Source organism: Pieris rapae, chromosome 21, assembly GCF_905147795.1.
Source record: "Pieris rapae chromosome 21, ilPieRapa1.1, whole genome shotgun sequence".
NCBI classification, from domain to species: Eukaryota; Metazoa; Arthropoda; class Insecta; order Lepidoptera; family Pieridae; genus Pieris; species Pieris rapae.
This window is the reverse complement of record NC_059529.1, coordinates 7769192-7792299: the sequence shown is the minus strand read 5'-3', so window position 1 is coordinate 7792299 and position 23108 is coordinate 7769192. Positions and strand designations below refer to the sequence as shown.

Here is a 23108-nt window from a genome sequence, read left to right as displayed (position 1 = left end):
AATGGAAAATAATAAATTTATTGACTGATTTTTTACCTACTCAATACTGCTGAATACGAATGATATATTTTATATCAATGGAAATTTATTCCAATGAATTTTATTACTTTCAATAATATTTCATGTTTCATATAATTTTTGGGTTCTCATGACGGCTCAATATGAGGTTATAAACATTTTATTTCTTTCATATATTTTTATGAATCCACAACGTTCTTAATGGGCTTATAATAAATATGTATGCGTCTACGCCTCTCTATCTTTACCACGTCAAAAAGCGTATTTATATGAATTTAGAGCAGAATAGGCCTTGTGGATTCAGCATGCGACTTTCATCTCTGGAGTTGTCAGTTCAAACCAATGGAAACCATTTTAGATGTACGCAATTAACACTCCCTTGTACGGCGAAGAAAAATATCGTGAGGAAATCCAGGGTGTGTCCAGCATAGAAGGCTGATCCTTAATCCTGAATTATGAATCGGAAGGCTTATTCTGTAATTAACTCCATTATTAACATTTACAGAATACGAAGTCAGTTTTTCGATAATTTATCTTGATGTGTATCGTGCTACGAAGAACAATGATAGGAAATATCAGAATGAATAAATAATAGTAAAATTTAAAGTAATTATGAATGAAAGCATAGTTGGGAAACTAACATTTCTGTAGGCCGTGTTAGTGGCGTCGCATCTTCCACTGTACCCTGTCGCCAGCAAGCACGATTATATAATTCTTAAAAGTAAATAAAAACTAAATACCGACTTTGATTAAAAAACACGCATTTATACTTCTTTGGCTTAACAACATAAAAGTATTTTTAAAATTTTTATATATCGCCTTATTCTACGTTTGTAGAAAAAAACTACATTAGTACACGCAAAACGTCGGATAAAATTATGTAAAATAATTATAAGTTTACAATAAAAATACAAAGCTTCAATCCGGTAAAAAATTGTTTTCTTCAGTTCTACTATTAATATATTATAAGATACCTAGCAATCAGAACCGTTCGATAATTAAAACTTTGCCAGTATAATTAATAATGGAAGGAATAAAAATAAATACATTTTAGTGGGTATTTTATTAGAAGTTGGTAGATAGTAAAATGATTTGTTGTTTGAATTATAAAACAAGTCAACTTAAGAAAATCGTATAAAGTAATTGTATCGAAATACTCATGGGCAAGTAATTAAAACGCTGAATAAATAAAATTGTAATAAGTTTCGATAAAAGCTTTAATATTTAACAAAGTAATCGAAGCGTACGTTAAGCCGCGTTGCATAATTGCTCACTGTATGAAACTCCAGGCTGGAACTAGGGCTGCTACTAAGCATTTTATAATAACAAATTGAAAACAGTATAATATATTAGGTCTTAATTAAAGTGTGACTGGACTTCTACTGACGATATAACAGCGTGGGTCTCGTAGATAAGCAAGACATTTTGTTTTCTTCTTCAATAAAACAATATTTCAGTTAATTTATATAAAACCCTTATAGTTCATACAATAAAATCTTTCATAAAAATCGATAAACCTACGAAGAAATGTATCGCGAATGAATGACAGACAGATGTAGCCGGGAATGCAAGGTAAGGTTTTTTTACTTCACTGACTTTTTTATAGAACAGGGGGCAAAAGCTTACAAGTGATACCACAGCCCATGAACACTCTCAATGCTAGAGGATACGAGGTGACACGGGTGAAATGAATAAATAAAGACCATTATTTCATTACATTATTACAACATACTTACATTTAATTGAAATAGTTTTCATTCTTATTTGCAGCAAGTAGAAGCACCATTTGGAAGCTAAAATATATGTGACTGTGAAATTTTGTGCTGTGCTTTCCGTGCGATTATATCTCAAAAATAAATTTTAAACTGAGAATATAAATACTAGTATGTTGCTTGCTTTATTGAATCCTTACTAAAATAATAATTTGTTAAAATCGACAGTACAATTGACGAGATGCTTGCAACGAAAAAACATTGTAGTACAAAGTCGTTTGTAGGCTTTTTGTCCTTTTGGTAAATTCTTTTTGAACGAGGCCTTCATAGTAACTCTCGATATTGTTCGAGTGTAAGGATTGACTATCAATATCAAAGATCTTTTTGTTGGAAAAGGCTCCAATACTTATTTAATACAGATATGAGGATATTTCATACAGATGTTAGGTATGAAGGTGACATTTAAATGATACGGAATTTCATTATTAAATATAGGGAGAATATATTGTATTTTAATTTTTGTAGTTAATAATATTTATATAATATAAAAAATGAAGGTTTATTGTTTTGTTATATGTTAATTTTTTTTTGTGTTTGGAGAAATTCATAGAAGACTTTCTTATAAATCTTTTACACTATTGAATAGTGCTAGCTCAAGCAAAAGAAAAATAGTGAAAATGTTAACAATAAAAAGTAAGAGAAATAGAATTTCCAAATGAAAAGTTTCAAATAATAATACTATCAGAAGATGTTGTATAAAGCCTTATTTGTCAAATGAAAAACATCTTTAGAAGTATATGGAAGTCAAAATAACTATAATGTTGCAATTTCAATTATGAAGTAATATACAATAACAGGAAAGTCTCACTGAAAATAATTAAAAAAAAACTCATTTGTTGCAAACAATTTATATTATTATTAATTGGTAATTCGCTGAGTTCCTTGGTAGAATGCGAAAGTGATGGCGATTCTAAAAAACTACAATTACACACATACAACTAACTAATACGACTAAAATACAAAAAAGACAGATTAATCGGTTGACAGGAAGAGGGTGAAATTTGAATTACTAAATTTGACCCAAGAAAGAATAAAACAAACGGGGTGAGCTTAATAAAACCGTTTAATAAAAAGGAGTGATTTCGCTGGCAACATGATACATTTTCCATTTAAGATAAGAAGAATATGAAATAATATCCCACGAGACTGTAAGTGCGTGCTCCTCCATTTCACCACCTGCTGATAGATGATCTTTGACAATCTGAGACAAATCTTAGTTTTTAATTTATACTATTATTATTTATTGCTTTAGATGTCATTTGGAATATGGTATAATGGTTGCAGCTTAAAAACAACAAAAAAAAACTTGGCGATTAAAAAGAGTGGTGGAGAGTTTATTGCCATTTCTTCATTTGCGTTCTAGGCCCTTGATTTGAGAACTGGCAGAAATTGTTAGATTAGAAGCATTTTATATATGTTTTTTTCTTTGACGTTTATAAGTGTACATTGTGTTACCTATATAAATGATTTTTGACTTTGACTTTATGCTTCAGTACTTTTAGTAATTTAAAAATATCAGTGACAATGGCCAGCCCTAACAAGAGTCGCAAAATCAATACTTACGAGGTATTTTATGAGGACCAAACGAGTTCCTTTATTAATCGAACTAGCAGCTCAACATCGCATGCATAGTTCACGATCTCGACTGGGATAATATCCCGCTTATTGATACGAAGGTAATGGTGAAACAAAATAGGGGTTATTTATTTATATATATAACAAACATATATATAATTATATGTTACTGTCACAATTTGACAATTCACTTTGTTTTATTAAATACTTTGATGTTGTAAATGTAACTTAGAAATATATTAAGATATTAAGTGTATTTTACGTAGTTATATTGAGTAAGGAGTAATGCTTTTTCGTTTTAATTTTTATTAAATTAAAGAAACCATGCACTGTTTGGTACATTAGCTTTTTAGTGCAATAAATTTTTTGTTTGAAGTTTCATGACAATTAAATGGTACGGCATAATAGATACAGCTTTATCGGGAATCGAATTCAGCTCTTCAGATCAGATCAAAAAATTCAGATCTTTAAATTCAACATGTGTGGTAACTAAGCCACTGGATTTGTATAATATATCATTTTATATTAACAACTTATAAAAAGTATTCAACAAAGTAAACGGCGTACGTACGTGTCGTAGTAAAAAATTATCTACGGCGTAGAAGCCCCATTGAGTATGTGCTACGACATGGAATAGGTTGCAAGTAATTGCGTTTCTTGTGGGCAACGCAAAAACGTTAACAATTTTATTCGCTGGAGATGTTTCATAAGTCGTCGATATTTATTCATGTTTTATGTACTTATTTTAAAATTTAGGTTACATTAAATATGGTTAGAAAATCAGAAAATACGAAAAGTAAGAAACGGAGCTCTCACACACAGCACACAGAAAACACAAGGAAATAAGAGAATTATCACTGAATAAATTTAATCTCTTGTCAAATGTAAAATAATCAATAAAGCTTTTTTATAAATCAAAACTTAGCGATTAAAAAGAGTGGCGTTCAATTTCTTGCCAGTTCTTCTTGCCTGCTTTACGCCCCTGCCTTGCGATGTGGTAGTAGATATAAATTTAGAATAAATTAAAAAGTAGATATAAATTTAGAATAAAATTAATCTTTTTTCTGACGTACTTAAGTGTACTCGTTTACCTATATGAATAAAGTTATTTTTATCTTGACTTTGAATTGTTAATAAATAAATTTATGTCACACATTACAAGAACATTTTCAATTTTATCGTTATGTGTATGACATCTTGGCTTGTCGTGTATTTATAACTAATCTAAATTCCGGGCTGTGGATGACAACCTCTGAGAATTCCGTACATAATGGACATAGTTGTAAGTGCTGTTCCATTGATTAAGGGCTTTTATTTCGTTCTATATAATATATAGTATTCAATATAACATATTTGAACTAAATAAGAAGTATACAAAAAAAATTATAAGGCATGGTTCATAGAAATTAGTGTCTATAATTAGCCACGATCCAATTGCTAACATAACTATAATTATACACATATTTTATAGTGCAGCACAAAATTATAAAAAAAAACGTGTGGCGTTTGGCGTAATAAGATAGAAATCTTTTCAATAATTTTTACAACAGAAGAAACTAAAATGTTGACTATAGCTAACTTCAGATTTACGGCTTTTTGTGACATTTAGGGAGTGTTTCACAATGTCAGGATAAGTTCCAAATAAGCTATTTATTACTTATTGGTAGGATAAACAGTATTTTTGCGTTTCACGACTGTCAAATAGCGCTATTCTTCATGAAACGCGAAGTATCTTATACGGAACTTTTATCTTCCAAATAATTTATGTGGTGCATAGCTATTTAGTATCCATACATTGTAAAACGGACCCTTACTCTAATTAGTTAACGTACTCTCTTATAAATATTATTGAAATATCAATTAACGTTAAGATGTTTCGTAATTAAAACTCTTATAAACCAAACAAGTTTGGTTAATATCATCACAATAGCGCCGCCTTTATCGCATATAACGCAAACGAAGTCAGAGACAGCTCGTAAAAACACAAAGCCGTCACGAGATGTTGTTTAAAAACTTAGACTACGCAGTCTCCAAGAGCTCCAGGCACATTTTAAATCGACTTTTGCGCGACACAAAACGATTCTATTTTTAATGCTTGAAAATAAAATATAAGATGCGTTGCTGTCTTCGAGCTTTGTCTGGCTGTAGGCTATGGATACTTTTATGGATTTAATTTTGTAAATTCTGTCTTAACTACAATTTTATTTTATATTTACCTACTATTACATGTTCAGATTGAGGCGTCGATATAAGTCCATCGTCGTTCATACATGGTTTTTTAATATTATGTAGTGATTATATGTATTTCGCTGAAACCCGTATTACTGCATAGAATTTATTAATCTAGGTAACACAATGTACACTTATAAACTTCAATAAAGAAATATATATAAAACTAGTGCCAGTTCTCAAATCAGATCAGAATCAGTCGCAGAACGAACGTGAAGAACTGGCAATAAATTTAAATATTCCGGCGACACCAGAACAAGATCCTTAGAGCAATTGCAAAAGCACCATGGTATATAGCCAATGACGAAGTTCAGGAACACTAAAGAGGAAATCCGGAAACTGGCAGCTAAATACAAAGAGTTGTTAATCTGTCACCCGAGCGAACTTGGTCGCCAGATCACAGTAGAACAGCCCGTCCCGGCTTAGCACGGGTGGACATTTATGTTTAAAACATTATTTGTAGATATTGATATGTTCTTTAATGTTGTGGAACATTTTTCTATTCTATCATCATGGTTTTGAAATTTTTTACGTCTTGGGTAGCATTATTTTAGTACGGATCCTATATTAATAAGCATTTAAATGGTGCAAGAACTTTTGAAATCGGTCCAGTACTTTTTAAGCCTATTCGATACAAAGATACATACAAATATTTGCTCTTTATAATATGAGTATAAATTAAAATTTACTTATATTTTTATTCCGAAAAAGTGAACAGTTTCAATAGGGTAGCAAAAAAATGTTTGATATAATGGTATGCAGCTATTAAAAAGGGTTGCTTAAAATAAAAAAAATAAAATACGTTTATTTTGGAACATAAGATCTTCTAGGTATCACTTATTCCACGTCAATCAATTCAAACTTGTAGGCATCCCTACTCATCGGCAAATACAGAGGGTGTAGGCCGAGAGAAAAAGCCGGCGTAAAAAACTCTCGGTACTCTTTTAAAAAAGCAAATCATCAAACAATATTTAAAACAAATATATCAAATTAATTAGAGGCAGCCTGCCCAGCACTAGTCCCAGGCCCTTTTATCAACTAGATAATCAATAACTTTATAGTAAGCCTTTTTACACAGCTTTTCTTTAACACATTTCTTAAATTTATTAAAAGGCAGAGATAAAAGAGCCTCTGGGATTTTATTAAAAAAATTGTATCCCTTTCCCCAAAAAAGAATTACTAACTTTACATAGTCTAGTACGGGGAAATTGCACTGCATTGCATTGCTTAACATATAATATTTAAGCGAAACGTAGTATTTTTGTCAATTTATTGAGAAAATACCTGTGTATACGTCATCCAGCAACACGGCTCGACCTGGTTCGCATCCAAGCCCCAAAACTCCAGCTCCTCTTCAAACAATGGACCACACACATCCGTTGGATAATGAAGCTTTCCCGTCCTGTAAAGATATAACAATTTAATTCTACAACACATGGAGAGATGTACCAACACAAAAGCGCTTGTATGTGTGTCTACTTACTATTAAGATATTTTTGGAAGTACATATATGATATTTTTTTTCATATTACTTTTGAAATTATATTTTTTTTCCTGTTAGGGCAAAATTATGAAAGTAAATTTTTACTACTAGTAGAGTGTGTTTTACACACACCGTCACCCAAAACCGACACGCTGAAATTGGCCAACATTTTAGTGTTTTTATGATATTTAAATAAACTATATTTAACTAGATAATGCGTTTTAATAAAACTTTTAATGTATTAAATACCTTTTTTCTATTGTTATTGTCGTATTTTTCTAATAAAATTTTATAAAAGATTTTTATATTTTTACAACTAAGTAGTAGCAACTAAGTAACTTCTAACGCGTGTACATGTTTTTTTTTTAAATTGACTTATTAATGTAAAATTTAATATTTTTAAGAAGTGAATTAAGACAGGCAATTTTCTTACCCACAATCCGGTAAATAAAACAAACTTCGCAAGCAATTCGACCCGCAATTCGTTAAAATTAAAAGCGGAAGTGGTTTATATTGAAAGGAATCGACGATTAGAATGCTCCCAGTTAATTAATTCTCGAGTTTTTCTAATTTAAAATCCTTAATGGAAATCGCTAGTCGTTAAATTTTTTTAAAAGGAATTATACACATTAATTGATATAATGTACTTGTAACTTATTTTATTTAGTTTAAGCATATAGATACATTTTTTTAACTGAGTAAGCGCATTGGGCACGTTTTATATTAAGTATTGTGTGTTTTTTGAAATTTCCTTGTAATTTTAAATTTACTGAATAAGCAGTGTTGTAAGAATTTAGGGCGGACAATGGTCATACTTGCTTAGTAATAATAATAGTATAAGCTCGTTTAATTTCCTTTACAAAAGTAGAATGTACAGCTAAGACTTATTGCTTCCTTTTCTAGGCGTCATCTTCTTCGTCCTATTCATGATGTGCATAGTATTAATATACTTAATAAAACTTCTTTTGTCTCATTGTATATATTTGAATGTCTTTATGATTGTAATTAATACTACGTTACCCCAATGTGGCTTACAAGTTAACTCATATACTGAAGGAAGGAAACTAGTCACCTATAAATAGTAAGAATGATTTAAAATGTATCTTCAAATTGGAAGCTACAAACAAACCGAAACAAGCTAAATTCCCGTACACAAACATGTAACGCCAGCATAAACTATAAACAAAGTTAAGAAAGGGCTATTAATCTGTCATTACGTCCGTAAAATGTAAATCACGGATAGTTTTGAACTATCGAACAGGTCATCTTGCCCTTGTCAATGATATTAATGCGATGCTGGGATAATCCGCTGACAATGTGACTGAATTCGGATAATTTATCAATGTCTCTTTTGCAGGTACAAACTAAGACGTAATCTTATCGTTTATGACCGGATTTATTATCAAGAAATATAGGAATTTGTTACTACAACAACACTCTGTGTGTATTATTACAATTCGACTTAGGCTCCTTCAAGAAAAGAGCGTACCAATTCTTAAAAGGCCGGCAACGCACTCGCGAGCCCTCTGGCATTGAGAGTGTCACTAAACATATCACTTAACAATAGGTGAGCCTCCTGCCCGTTTGCCCCCTGTTCTATAAAAATTCTTTAATTTATTATTTTTAATGTGTGTTTTATTAGTCTTAAATATAATATCAGTCTGTTACGTGTAGGTTTTATGGGAAGTGGACAACATTTAGAAAAATCTCTTAAATGTATGTACGTTAGGTAATAATTAATAATATAATTGAATGTTTTTCGTTCAGCCTACAATCACAAAATCATTATTTTATGGAATTGTAGGCTTTTAATCATTAAACCTATAAAGAAAACAGGATATAACATGTAAACGCCGTGTATTTTTAGTATTCTCTATTTATATATAAATGTGTATTTTTTAAATGATCTCAATTTCTAATTGTATTATGTGTACTAAATAAGATTTAATGGTAATTGTCTGAAACTAAAAAATAATGAAAGGCACACTGAGCTAAACTATTTATTGTTTATGAAATGATTTTTAAGGTTTTTAAAGAAAAATATTGTCCTTAATATGTGAACACCCGTGACACACACGCGACATCGATTTTTGGGACAGACATTCAGTATCCTCACGATATTTTTCTGCACCATTCAGAAATCCAGCAAAGCCTAAGGCAAAGGAATCACGTGTTTAAACCTACCATTTATCTTCATATGGTTTGAATTCATTTATTTCCTATTTTTACAGTAACTTAAAAAAAATGGAAGACTTATTAATATAAAAATTAAACTACAACAAAATATAAACAAAACAATAAAGAACAAAATACTTAAGCGTTTTATAACTAATTATAAATAATACAATTCTTGTGAATTCAGCTTGTGTGCAACTAAATATCCATCTCACATGCAATATTTAGGTTTTCAAGGCAACGTATAAGGCACACGTAGCCCCAGTCTCTTCAAAATTGTCGCATAATATTTACTAAATCTAAATATACTTGTGTTTATTATCATTAGTAAGAATTTAGAATTAACTACCAGACCCTTAGGTAGCCAATCCTGAAGTGTGTAAAGAAGTGATTTAAATAAACTACCGCAAAGGTAAAATAGACCCTTATTTTGAGACATGTTGACCCTTTATCAAAACGGGAAAGGCCCTGCATACATTTGTCCCGTTGTATATTTTCCTGACCCTTTCCATAATAGAACCTTACATTGCTCTCAAACTTCAAACATTTGTATAATCTTACCTTTTGAATGAAATATGTAACGTAGAAAATATTTTTCTTATTCGTTTTACTATTTACTTTTGTCCAGTTTGAAGGACCAATTTAAAAGCAAACTCGTAACTGAGCTAGTTCTTCGTTCTTCAATTAACTACTGAATTGATTTAGTGAACAAGGCGTAGAAACAAAATGAAGACAGACAGACGAAGTCGGACGGAAAATGGCATATATATATGTTAATCTAAACTTGATCCTTAATCTAGAGAAAATAAAAATAAAAAACAGAATATTAATAACTAACTAAAACTAAAAAGCTTATCTTGAGGATACAAGAATAGCTAATAGCGATGTAATACAAAAGAAGAGGAGATACAAGAATTATACAGGGCACGATACATCAGGATATTATGATAAGGTTAATATCATGGTGGGAATGTCCGGGAGTGGACCAGCACATCCACTGGCGTTAATCGGCATGTTCATCGGTTGACGAAAAATATCTATCTTCAGATAATCCTATGTAGTGTGCTGTATTACCTGTAATAGTTGAGCACCTGCGCGAAGACACCTGGGTGCCGATCAAAGAAGTACTCATTGAGGACAGGATCGTAGTTGGCGAGCGCCTCAGTCAGACGTGACAGCCGAGTCGCAGGGATCTTCTTCAAAGTCGCTTTGTAAGTCTCATGTCGAATACCACCCACGTTCAGAACCACGCGGTTTTCCGCGTCCATGTTAAGAAGATTCATCCCTGAAACAATTAGGTTTATATTGGATATGTGGCGAGGGCATCAGTAAGAAGTGGTTGAAAAAATACCCATAAAATATACGTAAGACAGATTGTTCACGCTTCTTCGGGATTACAAGCATTTTAACAGACAAACAATAGGACTGGCAATGCACTTGCGAGCCGTCTGCCAATTGTGGGTATATAATATAGGCTATCACTTAACATCAAGAAAAGCGATAAAGAAGAGAGAGAGACTAATTCTTAGAATTAGTAACTTGGTAACGATCTACATGATGTAAACGAAAAAGCACAGACGTACTTGCAACTTCCTCGGAGCTTGCAAAGAACAGTTGTATGGGGCGCTATGGAGATCGACTTTGACCTCGTCGCCACATTACCTCAATATATTCATTTTCCGATCTGACCCTCACGTATGGTGGCATTGCTGGCGGCAATTGTTATTCTGTAACAATAAAGAGACCTATTAGATATGTATTGTATTTATATAAAAAGTATGTATGCATTTTGCGTAGACAAAGCAATAATCGATGTTATTCCGCAGTTACAAAATCAACTAAAGTAATATTTACATTTCGTCAACGTTTCATGGGTTTTCCAATTTTCCACATAAAATATCCCTAATAATTTTGTCACCCTCTAAATCGATCGACAGCAAAGAGTCAAGGTGTCAAGGTTAAACTACGGTTTATTTTAGTTATCCATTTAAACGATACTAGTTAAACATTTATTTTAAATGAGTCAGCCAAGTTTGTAAAATAATTTGAGTAATATTAAAAAAAACAAAAAACTATTCGTTTTTCAGTTACAAATCTGTAATCGTAGTTCCCTATATGGAATTCCTATTACTAGGCATTTGAATTCATATTTTTTCATTTGTTATACTTATAGTGGAGTTTATTTCATTTACTCGTGTGAATTCCTAGATTAACTTAGGGTTAGTGTTCGTGTGATAATGGATTCTTACAGCCCTAAGAAAATAAAAGATTTTATTTCACATAAAAAAGGCTCTTTAGTTATAAGTGCACTAGCCCTAATACGAGAATTCCCTGTGTCGTGGGCAGCTAGTCTTTTCCATTTGACAGATTAATTACAAACAGGCTGAAGGCAGAATAAATTAATATACAGATATGTTAGCCCATGAAATGTTTTAAGAAATTACTCACTTAGCGTTAGAAAGTCCTATCATTATATATAAATACTAGCGACCCGCCCCGGCTTCGCACGAGTGCAATGCTGATACTAAATACACTACAGAAAATCTGTGAACGTTGTTTATAAAAATGTGGGTTATCCATAAGAGATAGACATATACCATCACGGACTTTTCTGTAGACCTTTTCAATGCGTACAATATTTAGTACATTATTTTGATAAAACTCGTAGGGTTCAGCCTGCGTTTGCAATGTAAGCGGAAAAAATGTAATTATTTACGACATCACATTAGAAACCTCAAAAATAACAGTACTTCTCCACTATTTAATGGATATTATTATACATATAAACCTTCCTCTTGAATCACTCTATCTACCGCATCAAAATCCGTTGCGTAGTTTCAAAGATTTAAGCATACAAAGGGACATAGGGACATAGGGACAGAGACAGCGACTTTGTTTTATTATACGTAGTGATTCTACAGAACGTGTTTTTGATTTTAGATGTTTGAGTTTTGATTCACAAATGAGCCCGGCAGATGGCGCTGCATTTGGTATCTTGGTTATTTATATACAAATCAAATAAACAGCTGATATATATGTAAGTATTCTGTGCACTTCAGAGTCGAAAATGATTGACATTATTCCATTGTTTTGTGTGTAAGACGTATGTATGCACACGACAACATCTAAAAGGTAACAACCCAAAGTTGCACCGGAATAAGTACAATTTACGTCATTGGAGACGTTTGAATTGAGTAGGAAAAAAATTACATGATGTTAGACTTTATAGCTGTGTTTTCCAAACTTTTTTTAAACGCCCCAGCCAAGCCTCTCTAAAATTCCCAAGTCCCATAAGTGACAAACATAATTTTAATATAAACAGATTTATTTTGTTCACTTATGAAACTTAAATGAAAGTTTTGAGGAAGAAATTGTTAATAAAACATGTAATGAAAAACTGAAATTCAATTTGCCACCTTATCAATTAAATTATCCACCTGTGAGGCATTGGCCTCACATTGGAAAATACTACTTTAGAGCGTATGTCAAATACGTTATTACTCTATGAAAATGTTTATCAAAATTAACTTTCCGTTACTGTGTATGGACATTATATATGGAGTTTTCTGCCGATACAATCTGGCTTAGCTATTTTTAAATACAATTTGTTAAAGTGCTGATTACGAATCAAGTTAAAAAGCACGTGTAAAAATCACCAAAATGTAGAATGGTTTTATTAAAAAAAGCCGCTACAATCTTTTTAAATTTGGGACTTCTGAATCTGTTTCATGCTCCAGCAAGTAGTAGTAAGTAATTAGGCAAGTAGGTGATCAGCTTCCTGATACAAGCCGTCGACTTTTTGGGTCTAAGGCAAGCCGATTTACTCACGATGTTTTCATATCCGTTCGAGCGAATGTTTAATACGCACATAGAAAGAAATTTCTTTTCACAAGCCGGCGATCGAACCTACGACCTCAGGATGAGAGTGAGTGTGAGTTGCACGCTGAAACCACTGCTCTTATAATTAGTAAATTATATTATAAATGTTATCAGTTAAAGTACTTTTTTGGTCTCTGTCTACCAAATTGTGTTTACGCTGTCATGAAAAGGATGCACATTAAGTTATAACAATGCAATTAGACTAATTTGTTATTTAATTAATTAAATGACGATTATAATTTCAAAGTATACAAAACTTAATGTTACTTTTACCCGAACTTTAAAAAACGAAATAATATGGTAACGATACAAATGGAAAATAAAATAATATTAAGTAAATTGTATTCATGATTCAAATATGGTTAACCAAATTGATGTTACACCACTCCTCACACGAACCCCAGTGTTGCGAGTAACTAGATTACAATTATTACAAAGCCCATGGTAGGTACATGTTTAAATAATATTTTAAAGAAAGTGTTACATCTCAAAATTTAAAATAATTTATTCATGTAAATAAAACAATGCACACTTAGAAAAGTCAAAAATAATAATATCTGAAATGCTTCTAATTTTACATTTACTGCCAGTTTTTATATCAAGGACGTAGAAAGGCAGAGAAGAACTAGCAAAATACTCTCCGCCACTTTATTAATCGCCAACTTTCTTCAACTTAGTCGTGTAAGTGTGTGCGTAAACTTTGTTTTTAAGAATGTCACTGAGAGTTGTAAGCGAGTCTGTTATTGTACTAGTAGTATTTTAATGTATATTAAATAAATCGAACCCTATACCCTCTGCATCGTATCTAGGTCTGGTTAGGATTGTTTTCATGCTTTTGTATATATATATATTATTACTGATCTACAATCCTCTAAACTCCAAAATTATATTTAGAAGATGGTGTACCACTCACACCACAGCACTGTAAAGGAAATCGTGGTGCTATAGAAATGTAATAAACTGGCGTTTATATAAGAACCCTACTTGTAGATAAAGTATATACATATTAAAGTATACTTTTAAAGGAAGCTCTTGTCCTTTTTAAAAATGTAGGTTAGGCTCAAAGATGACCTTTCGAGCTGAACTTTCTTGTAAATAAAAAGATAATAAAGTTGAAGAACTTTCATTTCGCAACTTCCCACTGCAATATCTAACTTCTTTAAAATTAATAATTAAAGTCGCTCATTAAAATACGACTGTCTCGAGTTACAATTTAGTTTGAGTAGATAATTACGATATTTGCTTTTGTATAATTGGAAGTCAGAAGTATGACAATATTTTTCTTTCTTTCTGGTTGTATGAAGTAAGATTTTTTTTTCAAAACATCGATAAATTAACACAGTTTTGACTCACTCCAAATCGTAAACATTATTTCACAGAACGGATTTATGTTAAGCCATGACTTAAAATACTCCATACTTATCCTCAAAAGGAGTTTTGAGTCATACATACAATTTGTATGACTTAAAAAGAGTGGCGGAAAGTTTCTTGCCAGTTCTTTTTACACCCTCTACGTCCTTCACGTGCGAATTATAATTAATTGTAAAATGACTACCAGTAGTCAATTTACAATTAATTTTAATTTTTTGACGTTCATAAGTGTACTTGTCTTGTACCTATGAATAAAGATATTTTGAGTTTGATATATAAGTGTAACCAATAAGTGTTGCGTCATGAGTTGCGGTAAGTGCCTTTTATAACTCTTCCATAGGCTCGCTCACAATAGTTGTATGATGAATAAGTCATAGGTCACATATTGTGCCTTGACCATCTCCTTAAAATGGGTCAAATCCAGGGTAAACAGTGTGTTGGTAGAGGCTCTAAAGGACGAAAGAGATGTTGCATCTGGCAAGACACTCATCACGTGACTAAGGGCCCACCTCCAGTAATAGAAAGGCATCAAAATAAGAATAAGTCAATTAGATTACATTGTATTAATAAGTGGCGGACCCGACCGACATTGTCCTGCACATTACAATTAGGATATTATACAAAGTATATAAGTGCCGTCTGCAATCGACTTTGACGTTTCACATATTTTGACATCTGTCGCAGTAATTCTCTTGAGTTGTCTATATGTAATTTTAATAACCGATATATTTGTAAATTCTATCGCGGAATTGTATTGTTAAAACTTTAGTTTGCATAACCCGCTTTCATAGTTCATCAGGGTTGGTAGTTCGCAAAGTTAAACACTGTTTCCGAAAATTAATGTTGCCAGCTCCCAGCAGATTTTCCCTCAAGTTATTCCGTCAATAACGCAGTTTAAAACTTAAATGCAAAATACAAGATCTAAGGCTTAATTACTTTTAACCAACTTCAAAAACAATAAAGTGTAGGAACAATCGTTTGTGTTCTGTGTCCTTACATATGAGTTTGTTATATGCATTTTTTATTACTGTTCTGCAAATAGATAGCATTGATAACGAAAAAAATGTAATACTGTGCGGTTTTAAAAGTCTTGTCCAGTGGGGCCATTCAATAATCACTGACAGTAAAATAGGATTTATATAAGAAGTAGTCATTATGGCACTAAGCTTTTACCATATCTTACTTATTATGTAGTCTATAGTTTATGTATTACTTGAACTGGACTCAAATGATTAATGAAGTAAAAACCTAATTGGTTTAGCTAAACGTTACTTTATTAGTGTGATTACGATAGATTTCAAATATAGTGTAAAGAATAAATATTGTGTATATTACAATAACTTAGACATATTGCTATTGTAATAACAATTATACTGAATACAGAAATCCAGATTTAATCATCAAAACAGTCCCATTCTCATGTTTCATAATCCGAGCCGAGATATCATTAGTGATATAGTTTGCGAAGCTAAAGCAAACTACAACAAGGATTTGGACCCTTATTTAAGTTTTAATTAGTCTAATTAATGCTCATTATAATTTATTTTGGCAAAGCAAAGTTGAATTTCTCCATCAACAAAATTTCTTACTAAGTTGGAAATTAGTATTGGTTGGAATAGTATAATCTTACATGGGGAAATGCGTTATGCATACTCTCTCGAGGCACGTTTGCCTGATGGTGAAGGGTTATGTGGGACTCGCCACTACAACGTACATAACCACTAAAACCCCATGGCGCCACCAACAATCGCCCAGATCAGGACACGGTAACACGGTAGCCTTGTCCGCATCCAGCCCCGCCATTAGCAATTGAAACTCACGGTCCTTTACGGCCACAAACGATGTCGAATCGACCTTGTCTCAGCAAGGGAAATTCACATCGGCCAATTCGCCCTGTTTTATAAAGCACGTGGAGGCCGGGTACAATGTTTGCAGGGATGTGTTAGCATCTCTTCGTTTAGACGCATAAACCTCTGTTCCCCCGCTGAAGCGAATGTGGCCTAGGAAGGTTAGTGTCTGACGGCTTAAGCTCAGATAAAGCCCCTTTTATGTTCTTTTTTGACTGTTGTGCGCACTTCTTGTACTTAACCCTGTGTAGGTGTTTCTTTTATAATTATTGTTCCATTTTAGGATTGCCTAGAAGTAATCGCTTGTTTGCGATAGAACTGCCTAGTAACTTATATGTAGATATATAATATGTATTTGAATAAATAATTTTTCAAGTAACCTTCGACAATCTGTGAGTACCATCATAAGTGTAGCGTACGTACGTAAAAGATTTTTGGATGCATGCATCAAAAAGAGATCGCCTTTTAAAACACTTAACGCTAATAACTTGATCACAACAGTTATATAAAAACGCATTTTAATCTTTGTATTTTTAATATTTTATTCGTTGAAAATATAATAGATAACATAAAACTTTCAATATATAAACATAACCTTTACTCTTTTGCTTGTCATAAAATTGGATGAATGTGATTCCCAAACTCAATTTAAATTAAGGTCACATTTTATTACCGGGCTAGCCTTACCTTCGTAAGCCAACTAACTGGGCGGAAATTCGTATAGTTTTTGTTCTAGCGACATTGTTTGCATCAATGTGGAATATATGTTCGTTATAAACCACATACATTGCGCAAATGTGATGAAAACTTCCAGAAACTGATCGTGTGGAACACAGAAGGCAAACTTTGTGGCTTTCCATCAATCAGATGAACCGACCGAATGAAAGACTCATCGTCCTCTAAACTATACACGGATAAGAGAGGTCCTACACAAAAATCCGTGGAAACATATTGTCCGCTCCTGATACTGCCTTGCTAACCATGACGATTAGACATGAGCTACCGCCGAAAGACAGAGATAAATCAGATATACTCTTTATGGGTTTGGCCCTACATTCAATAGGCGCGTCCACACACAGCGTGTATCCTCGGAGCAGCTTGGTTAGTGTATACAAAGTTTATTACGATATAGTATGTACTTAAACCTGGACAACATAATAAAAGAAAAAGACATTTTGCGTCAAACAACTTGCTTATATCAAAATAACAATAGTGTTTATTCAGATATATTAACACATTTCTATATTTGTATTTTTCTAGTGTTTCTGTTTGTCAGTTTATATAGTGTATCATAACTAAAATGATATTTCATAAATGTATATCCTCTTGGAGGTTAAAGTAAATACAACAAATACTTTCACAACGTTTACAGAGAAACAAATCTTAATGTAATATACTAACGTCTATTTCAAATAGTACAGCAAAACATACATCCCAAAAATGTTATAAGTAATTCCTCTTACAAAGTGTTGTGTTTCGCGAAAAAGCCTGAAAAATGAGGTTTCATTTGAAGTATCTTTTAAGCGCCCCGGGAAAATGAAAACGAATGGTGACAGGATACGTTTTAATGGCCAGGGTAATTGGGAAATTTGAATATGTTATTCTGGCAAGAAATATTAACCGAAGCGAATAAAGCATTTGTATATGTATGAAATTGTGAATGTTCGAAGCTTTTATACTTTTAAGCACGATTTGACATAATTTTATAAAAATTTTATAACTAGATTTCTATATTTTGTATTAATAATATTCGGTTCAAAGATATTTCTTATATATTTGCATTCACTTACAGATAAATTTTAGGATAGGTTTGTCACGTAATATGAAATCATTTAAAAATAAGTTATAAATAATAAATATTTTAGGTGCTATAGTTTGTGAAATACCTCAATTTATTGGTTATCAATTTCTAATTGGAAGGCAAAGACATGTGGGTCATAACAATAGGTATAATTAGCATGCCCCAGCTAGCATAAATTGAATTTTCGAAAATAAACAGCATGTGTTTGTTAAATAGTTGTGTGTGTTTGTGTATCAAGAATGTAACATTATAATGGAGAAGGAATTTTGAGCTTTTTTTATAGCTCACCTGATGCTAAGTGACACCGCCGCCTATGGACACTCTCACTTGAAAGAGGGCTTGTCAGTGCATTGCTGGCCTTTTAAGAATTGGTATAACTGGAAGGTGTCAACTAAGCAGCGACACGTAAGTAAATTTGAATAGATACACGAAGCAATTTTAGTATCCATCTCAACTCAACGCGTTTAGCACCCATCGGAGAGCCTTCGTAATTTGCCATAGTCGTAACACTTAAGTGTGTCGTTTGAGCGATGCCTATAAATAGGAATTGTTAACAAAGACTTGACTCGGCTTTATTTAGGCCAACCGAACGGTAATATCTTAATCGAATTATTTATTATGTTTATATACACTTTGAACATATTTCATTTATACATTGACAACTTGTTACAAATCTTAACATCTGAAGAGTAAAAACAAATCAGTGGCGCTACAACCTTTTTAGGTCCTGGCCTTTCAGATTTCGGAATCTGTTTCATGATCATTTTTAAATGTAATAGTAAGTGATCAGTCTCCAGTGTCTGACACACGTTGTCGACTTTTTTACACACATACAAACAAACACATAAATTTTGACGCACAGATAAAAAGGAAATTCCAATGGTGTACAGCCCGGGATCGAACCTACGACCTTAGGTATGAGACTCGTACGCTAAAGCCACTAGGCCAACACTGCTCTGAAGAGTAATTTCAAATATTATATATTATTTGAATGTTGATCAACTGCTGAGAAGGCTCACGGATGTTCTAAATGTAAATAGCTGAAGGTAACCAAAACATATATATATATATATATATATATATATTTATTGCTGTATATTTACTATCGTAAAACAATATCATCATAAATTTTATTAAATTATGAAATACCTTGCAAAAGTACGTTTTTACAAAGTCGTGAATCTCAAATAATGTCCAAGTTTTACCTTGGGTAACTAGTTGTTATTCCGTTGCCATGACAACCGAGACATGCGCCGATTGCCACCCCCCAAAAACCCTTGTTACGGCACGTCAATGGAAATTAGGCTATGTCAACCCTTACGATCTATTTGTCTCGGATTTTGGGGATCGAATTGTTAGAATTACAAAGGTTTAACCTTTGAAACATTGAGTATATTATGAGTTCGAAAGGAATCGAATTATGAGACGTTATCACGTCAAAAACTTATGCAGAACATCAAACAACGTTCTTCTCTTAACTTTTCCTTCAATTAATTATAATGGGTAAACGACGTGTTGTTAGAAATAAAAAAATTATGGTTTCCCAACGTAAATGTGTAGACGGGTATTGCGACTACGGAAGAGTTGCTGCATGAGGTTCAGAACAATACCAACTTCAAGAGACTGACGGTCAACCAGTAATGGAGAGGCAATAAAAGAAGAAGAATTTATAGACTGTTAAATCTAATATTTACTTTAATAATGGCGGAAAATTCGGAATTGTTTCGTTAATCCGAAAAGAGCGGTATTTTAATCACGCAGAACGTTTTAATTTAAAAGCCACCTGCTCAACCATTTTAGATGGAATGTTAATCTATAATTTGTTCTGTAATGACGTAGTATTTAAAAAGTCTTCATAGTGGGAGGTAGAAAAGCTTTTATACGAGTTAGCATAAACGTTATTTTATTTCAAACTTAAGAGCCAAGTGCTCTTATGAACCTCAACAGAAAAAAATAAAAATAAAATAATTCGAAATTACTAGTAAGTACATTTACTACCAGTTCACAAGTCAACTTTCAATCAGTCCTCCTTCCATATGTCTAGTGGTACTAAAACTATTGGTTCAGTGTGCAATGCCTAATCGAAAGAACGTGGATTTGAGCTTTATATATCAATAACATATCAATAATAATAAAGATAGAAGTACTATATAGTTTTCATTAACTATACTTTGCGTTTAAAAATACTCCTTTCATCCGCATAAATCATGCCAACTCATAAACAAACGTAGGAAGTAAATAAAATTGGTTTAAAACAAGTAGCTTTGTTTACGTTAACGCCCGCAAACGATTCCGTAATCTGTTACATTTGTTTGTTTTACGTATTTTAAATACGAGCGCGTACCTCGGTTTCGACAACCATTTAGATAGAGAGTAATTGGGAAGGGAACCGTCTTTCTCCAAAATAACTACTTTAGTTGTTACAACTGCAACATCGTTATAGTTCGATATTAATCATAATTTAATTATATTTTTTATTTTATTAATTTTTGTTTTTGATTTTTAAACTATTATAAACAAGTCTAAGTGTATGAGTGAGTGTGAGTGCAAATTTGTGAGCGATTGAGTGAGTCAGTGAACGAATAAATTGTGTTATTACATACATGGTCTCAGAAGCAGCTCCAACACTGTATAGGGCGTGTTCAAAAGCCAGTTATTTTATATTATAGAGGATGGTGCGTAGATAAGCAGCCCAATTTATTTATATATATGTATAAAAACAAATCACTAAGACAGTGACTTATACATACAAACTAGAACAAACATTGCCATATACGAAAAACTGCATAAAACATGTCCCAATGTGCATGTAAAATTTATTTAAATAACAAAAATGAATATGTATGTGGACCCGTTGTCAATAACGTCGCTCGTATTCATTTTACGTATTCGGAGGCAAACCGCGCTGACGCCTGCACAAAGTATCAATTTCAGCCTGTCCGGTCGCGATAGGGGTGGCACGTGCAATAAATTAGATTTATTTTGATACTAGCGTGTTTTATATGACGGTACACAAACAAATCCCGAGTTATAACAAGAAAAATACTGCATAGGAAACATAAGTTTTGCTTATTCCTAAAAATATTTCCATACACGTTTGTGCCCAGTGGGATGAAAGAGAGTATACACCAAAAACTTTGGAAGATGAAATAAATTGGTAGCGGGGAAACATTGGAAAATTGTCGCAAGGAATAGGGAGTGGAAGAAGAGGAGGCCTTCACTCCGTCGGAGGTGTAGTTCTAATAAAATTGTAATAAAGGCAATTTTTTTTATTCTTCTTTATTTATTTCCTTGTTCACTTGTTCACACTTTATTTCCATGTGTGCCGATTACCATACAATACAAATCAGCCCGGTGGATGGTGCTACAATGGATACTTTTATAATTTGTTTAATATTCTAATCACTTGAAATATCATGCAGGACGTCTGTCAAGTCCACTAGTATATAATAATCAGCATAAAAACACTTTGGTAAGTCACAGCCCTGAAGTATGAATCGGCATTTTGGTAAAAACTCCAGTTTTTCGTGACCTGACAAAGTAGCCAACGAAAAAAAGGCACACTTTTGGTTTATGTCATACAAAATTGAAAATCGTTTTTACTCGTAGAAATAGAAATAACAAGGTTTTTACGCAAAAGATATGTACATTTTTATTATTTCCTTAAAACAAACATTTTGACGTTTACATCTTCGCCTAAAACCTTTATCTAAATGATTTGTGCATAGTCGCTCTCACCGTGATGAAGAGACTTATAAGTTTTGACTCTGAACCTGAGAGTGAGGCCCAAAGGACGACCACCGATACCAATCGCAGATATTTGTGAGTGTATAAACTTTGGTACAATCGTAGTAGCTAGAATCAAGAATTTACTTCCAAAAACACTCTCTAATTATGAACCAAATTAAATATTTACAGTTCCTTCGATACGTATACGTACGTAATATTTATTCCACAAAGACCAATAAATTAAAACAGCCTGTATTCGAGTTAGTACTCGAAGTAGTTATGTAGTCATAAGGATTGCATTCATGATATGTTTAACATTAGTATGCAAACTCCGACTTTTCCAATTTCTTCTAATTGTGTCTTACTCTCGCCACCATTTCCAATCCTTCCGCAAAAAATGGAAACATAAAATAGTTTGCCATTTCTTGGAGTGGGAAACACACCCAGCAATTGCTCCATCGTTGGCATTCGGTGATAATGGCACCGTTTTAATAAAAATATATATTATAGACTTCATAGACTCTTGTAATAAAAATATTTTTTGAGTTAATCACTTGTGATTATCAATTCTGCTTTAGTCATTTATTTCTGATAAAATAGAGATTATATAAATTGAGTAAATATGAACTACAAGAGCAAGAACATCGAACATCAAAACATACATTGCTTCGTTATACAGTAGAGAAAAGATAATTTCAAATAATATCACGAAATATAAGATAAATGAAAAACCAGATGTTCTTTATCAGTAAAACACTAACTACCACTCCACTCCAGTGCTACAGTTATGTTACTAAACAGTTGTGATAGTCATCAGCTTTAGTACTACAGAAATTTATACTTGTGAACGGTACTGTATACAAGTATCTGGTTCCTATCAGCGAGAATAGAACCAATCTTAACAACATATTCTTTGATTGAATTAGCAATTTAGTTTAACTGCAATTTGGCCATAATGTTATTCAAAGTAAATTCTGCTGGTTAATGAAAGAAGGCTTTCCTTTGCTTTGTGAGACGGATTAGATTTTTTGCATATATAGTAGCTTTGTATGGTCGTTGTAGAATTCTATATATGTCAAAGGTCGCTTTAGGTAAGTTTCTTTTATAGTCCAAAGATATGGTTCAAAAGGCAACACAGGTTATCGCAATTCTACTTTTGTAAAAAAGCTTATTAACGAATGTCTAAGCGTGTTTTTGTATTATCAGAAATTTCTTTTGAATCTTCAAAA

General features: G+C 32.5%; 1 protein-coding gene across 4 annotated transcripts in view; it reads right to left on the bottom strand.

The window, feature by feature from the left end:
• Window positions 1-23108, bottom strand: part of LOC110993955 (potassium voltage-gated channel protein Shaw) — a 55108-nt gene that overhangs the window by 11859 nt on the left and 20141 nt on the right. For 3 of the 4 annotated variants that reach the window (XR_006750913.1, XR_006750911.1, XM_045632929.1), the window contains exons 2-4: window positions 10836-10979; window positions 10327-10537; window positions 6879-6996 (exon numbers count right to left, since the gene is read on the bottom strand). Coding sequence is in view for 1 of the 4 variants with exons in the window: in XM_045632929.1 (XP_045488885.1) it covers window positions 6879-6996; window positions 10327-10535 (327 nt within the window). In the remaining 3 variants the exon portion in view is untranslated. The remainder of the gene's footprint in view (window positions 1-6878; window positions 6997-10326; window positions 10538-10835; window positions 10980-23108) is intronic. The other variant, XR_006750912.1, reaches the window with a different exon arrangement.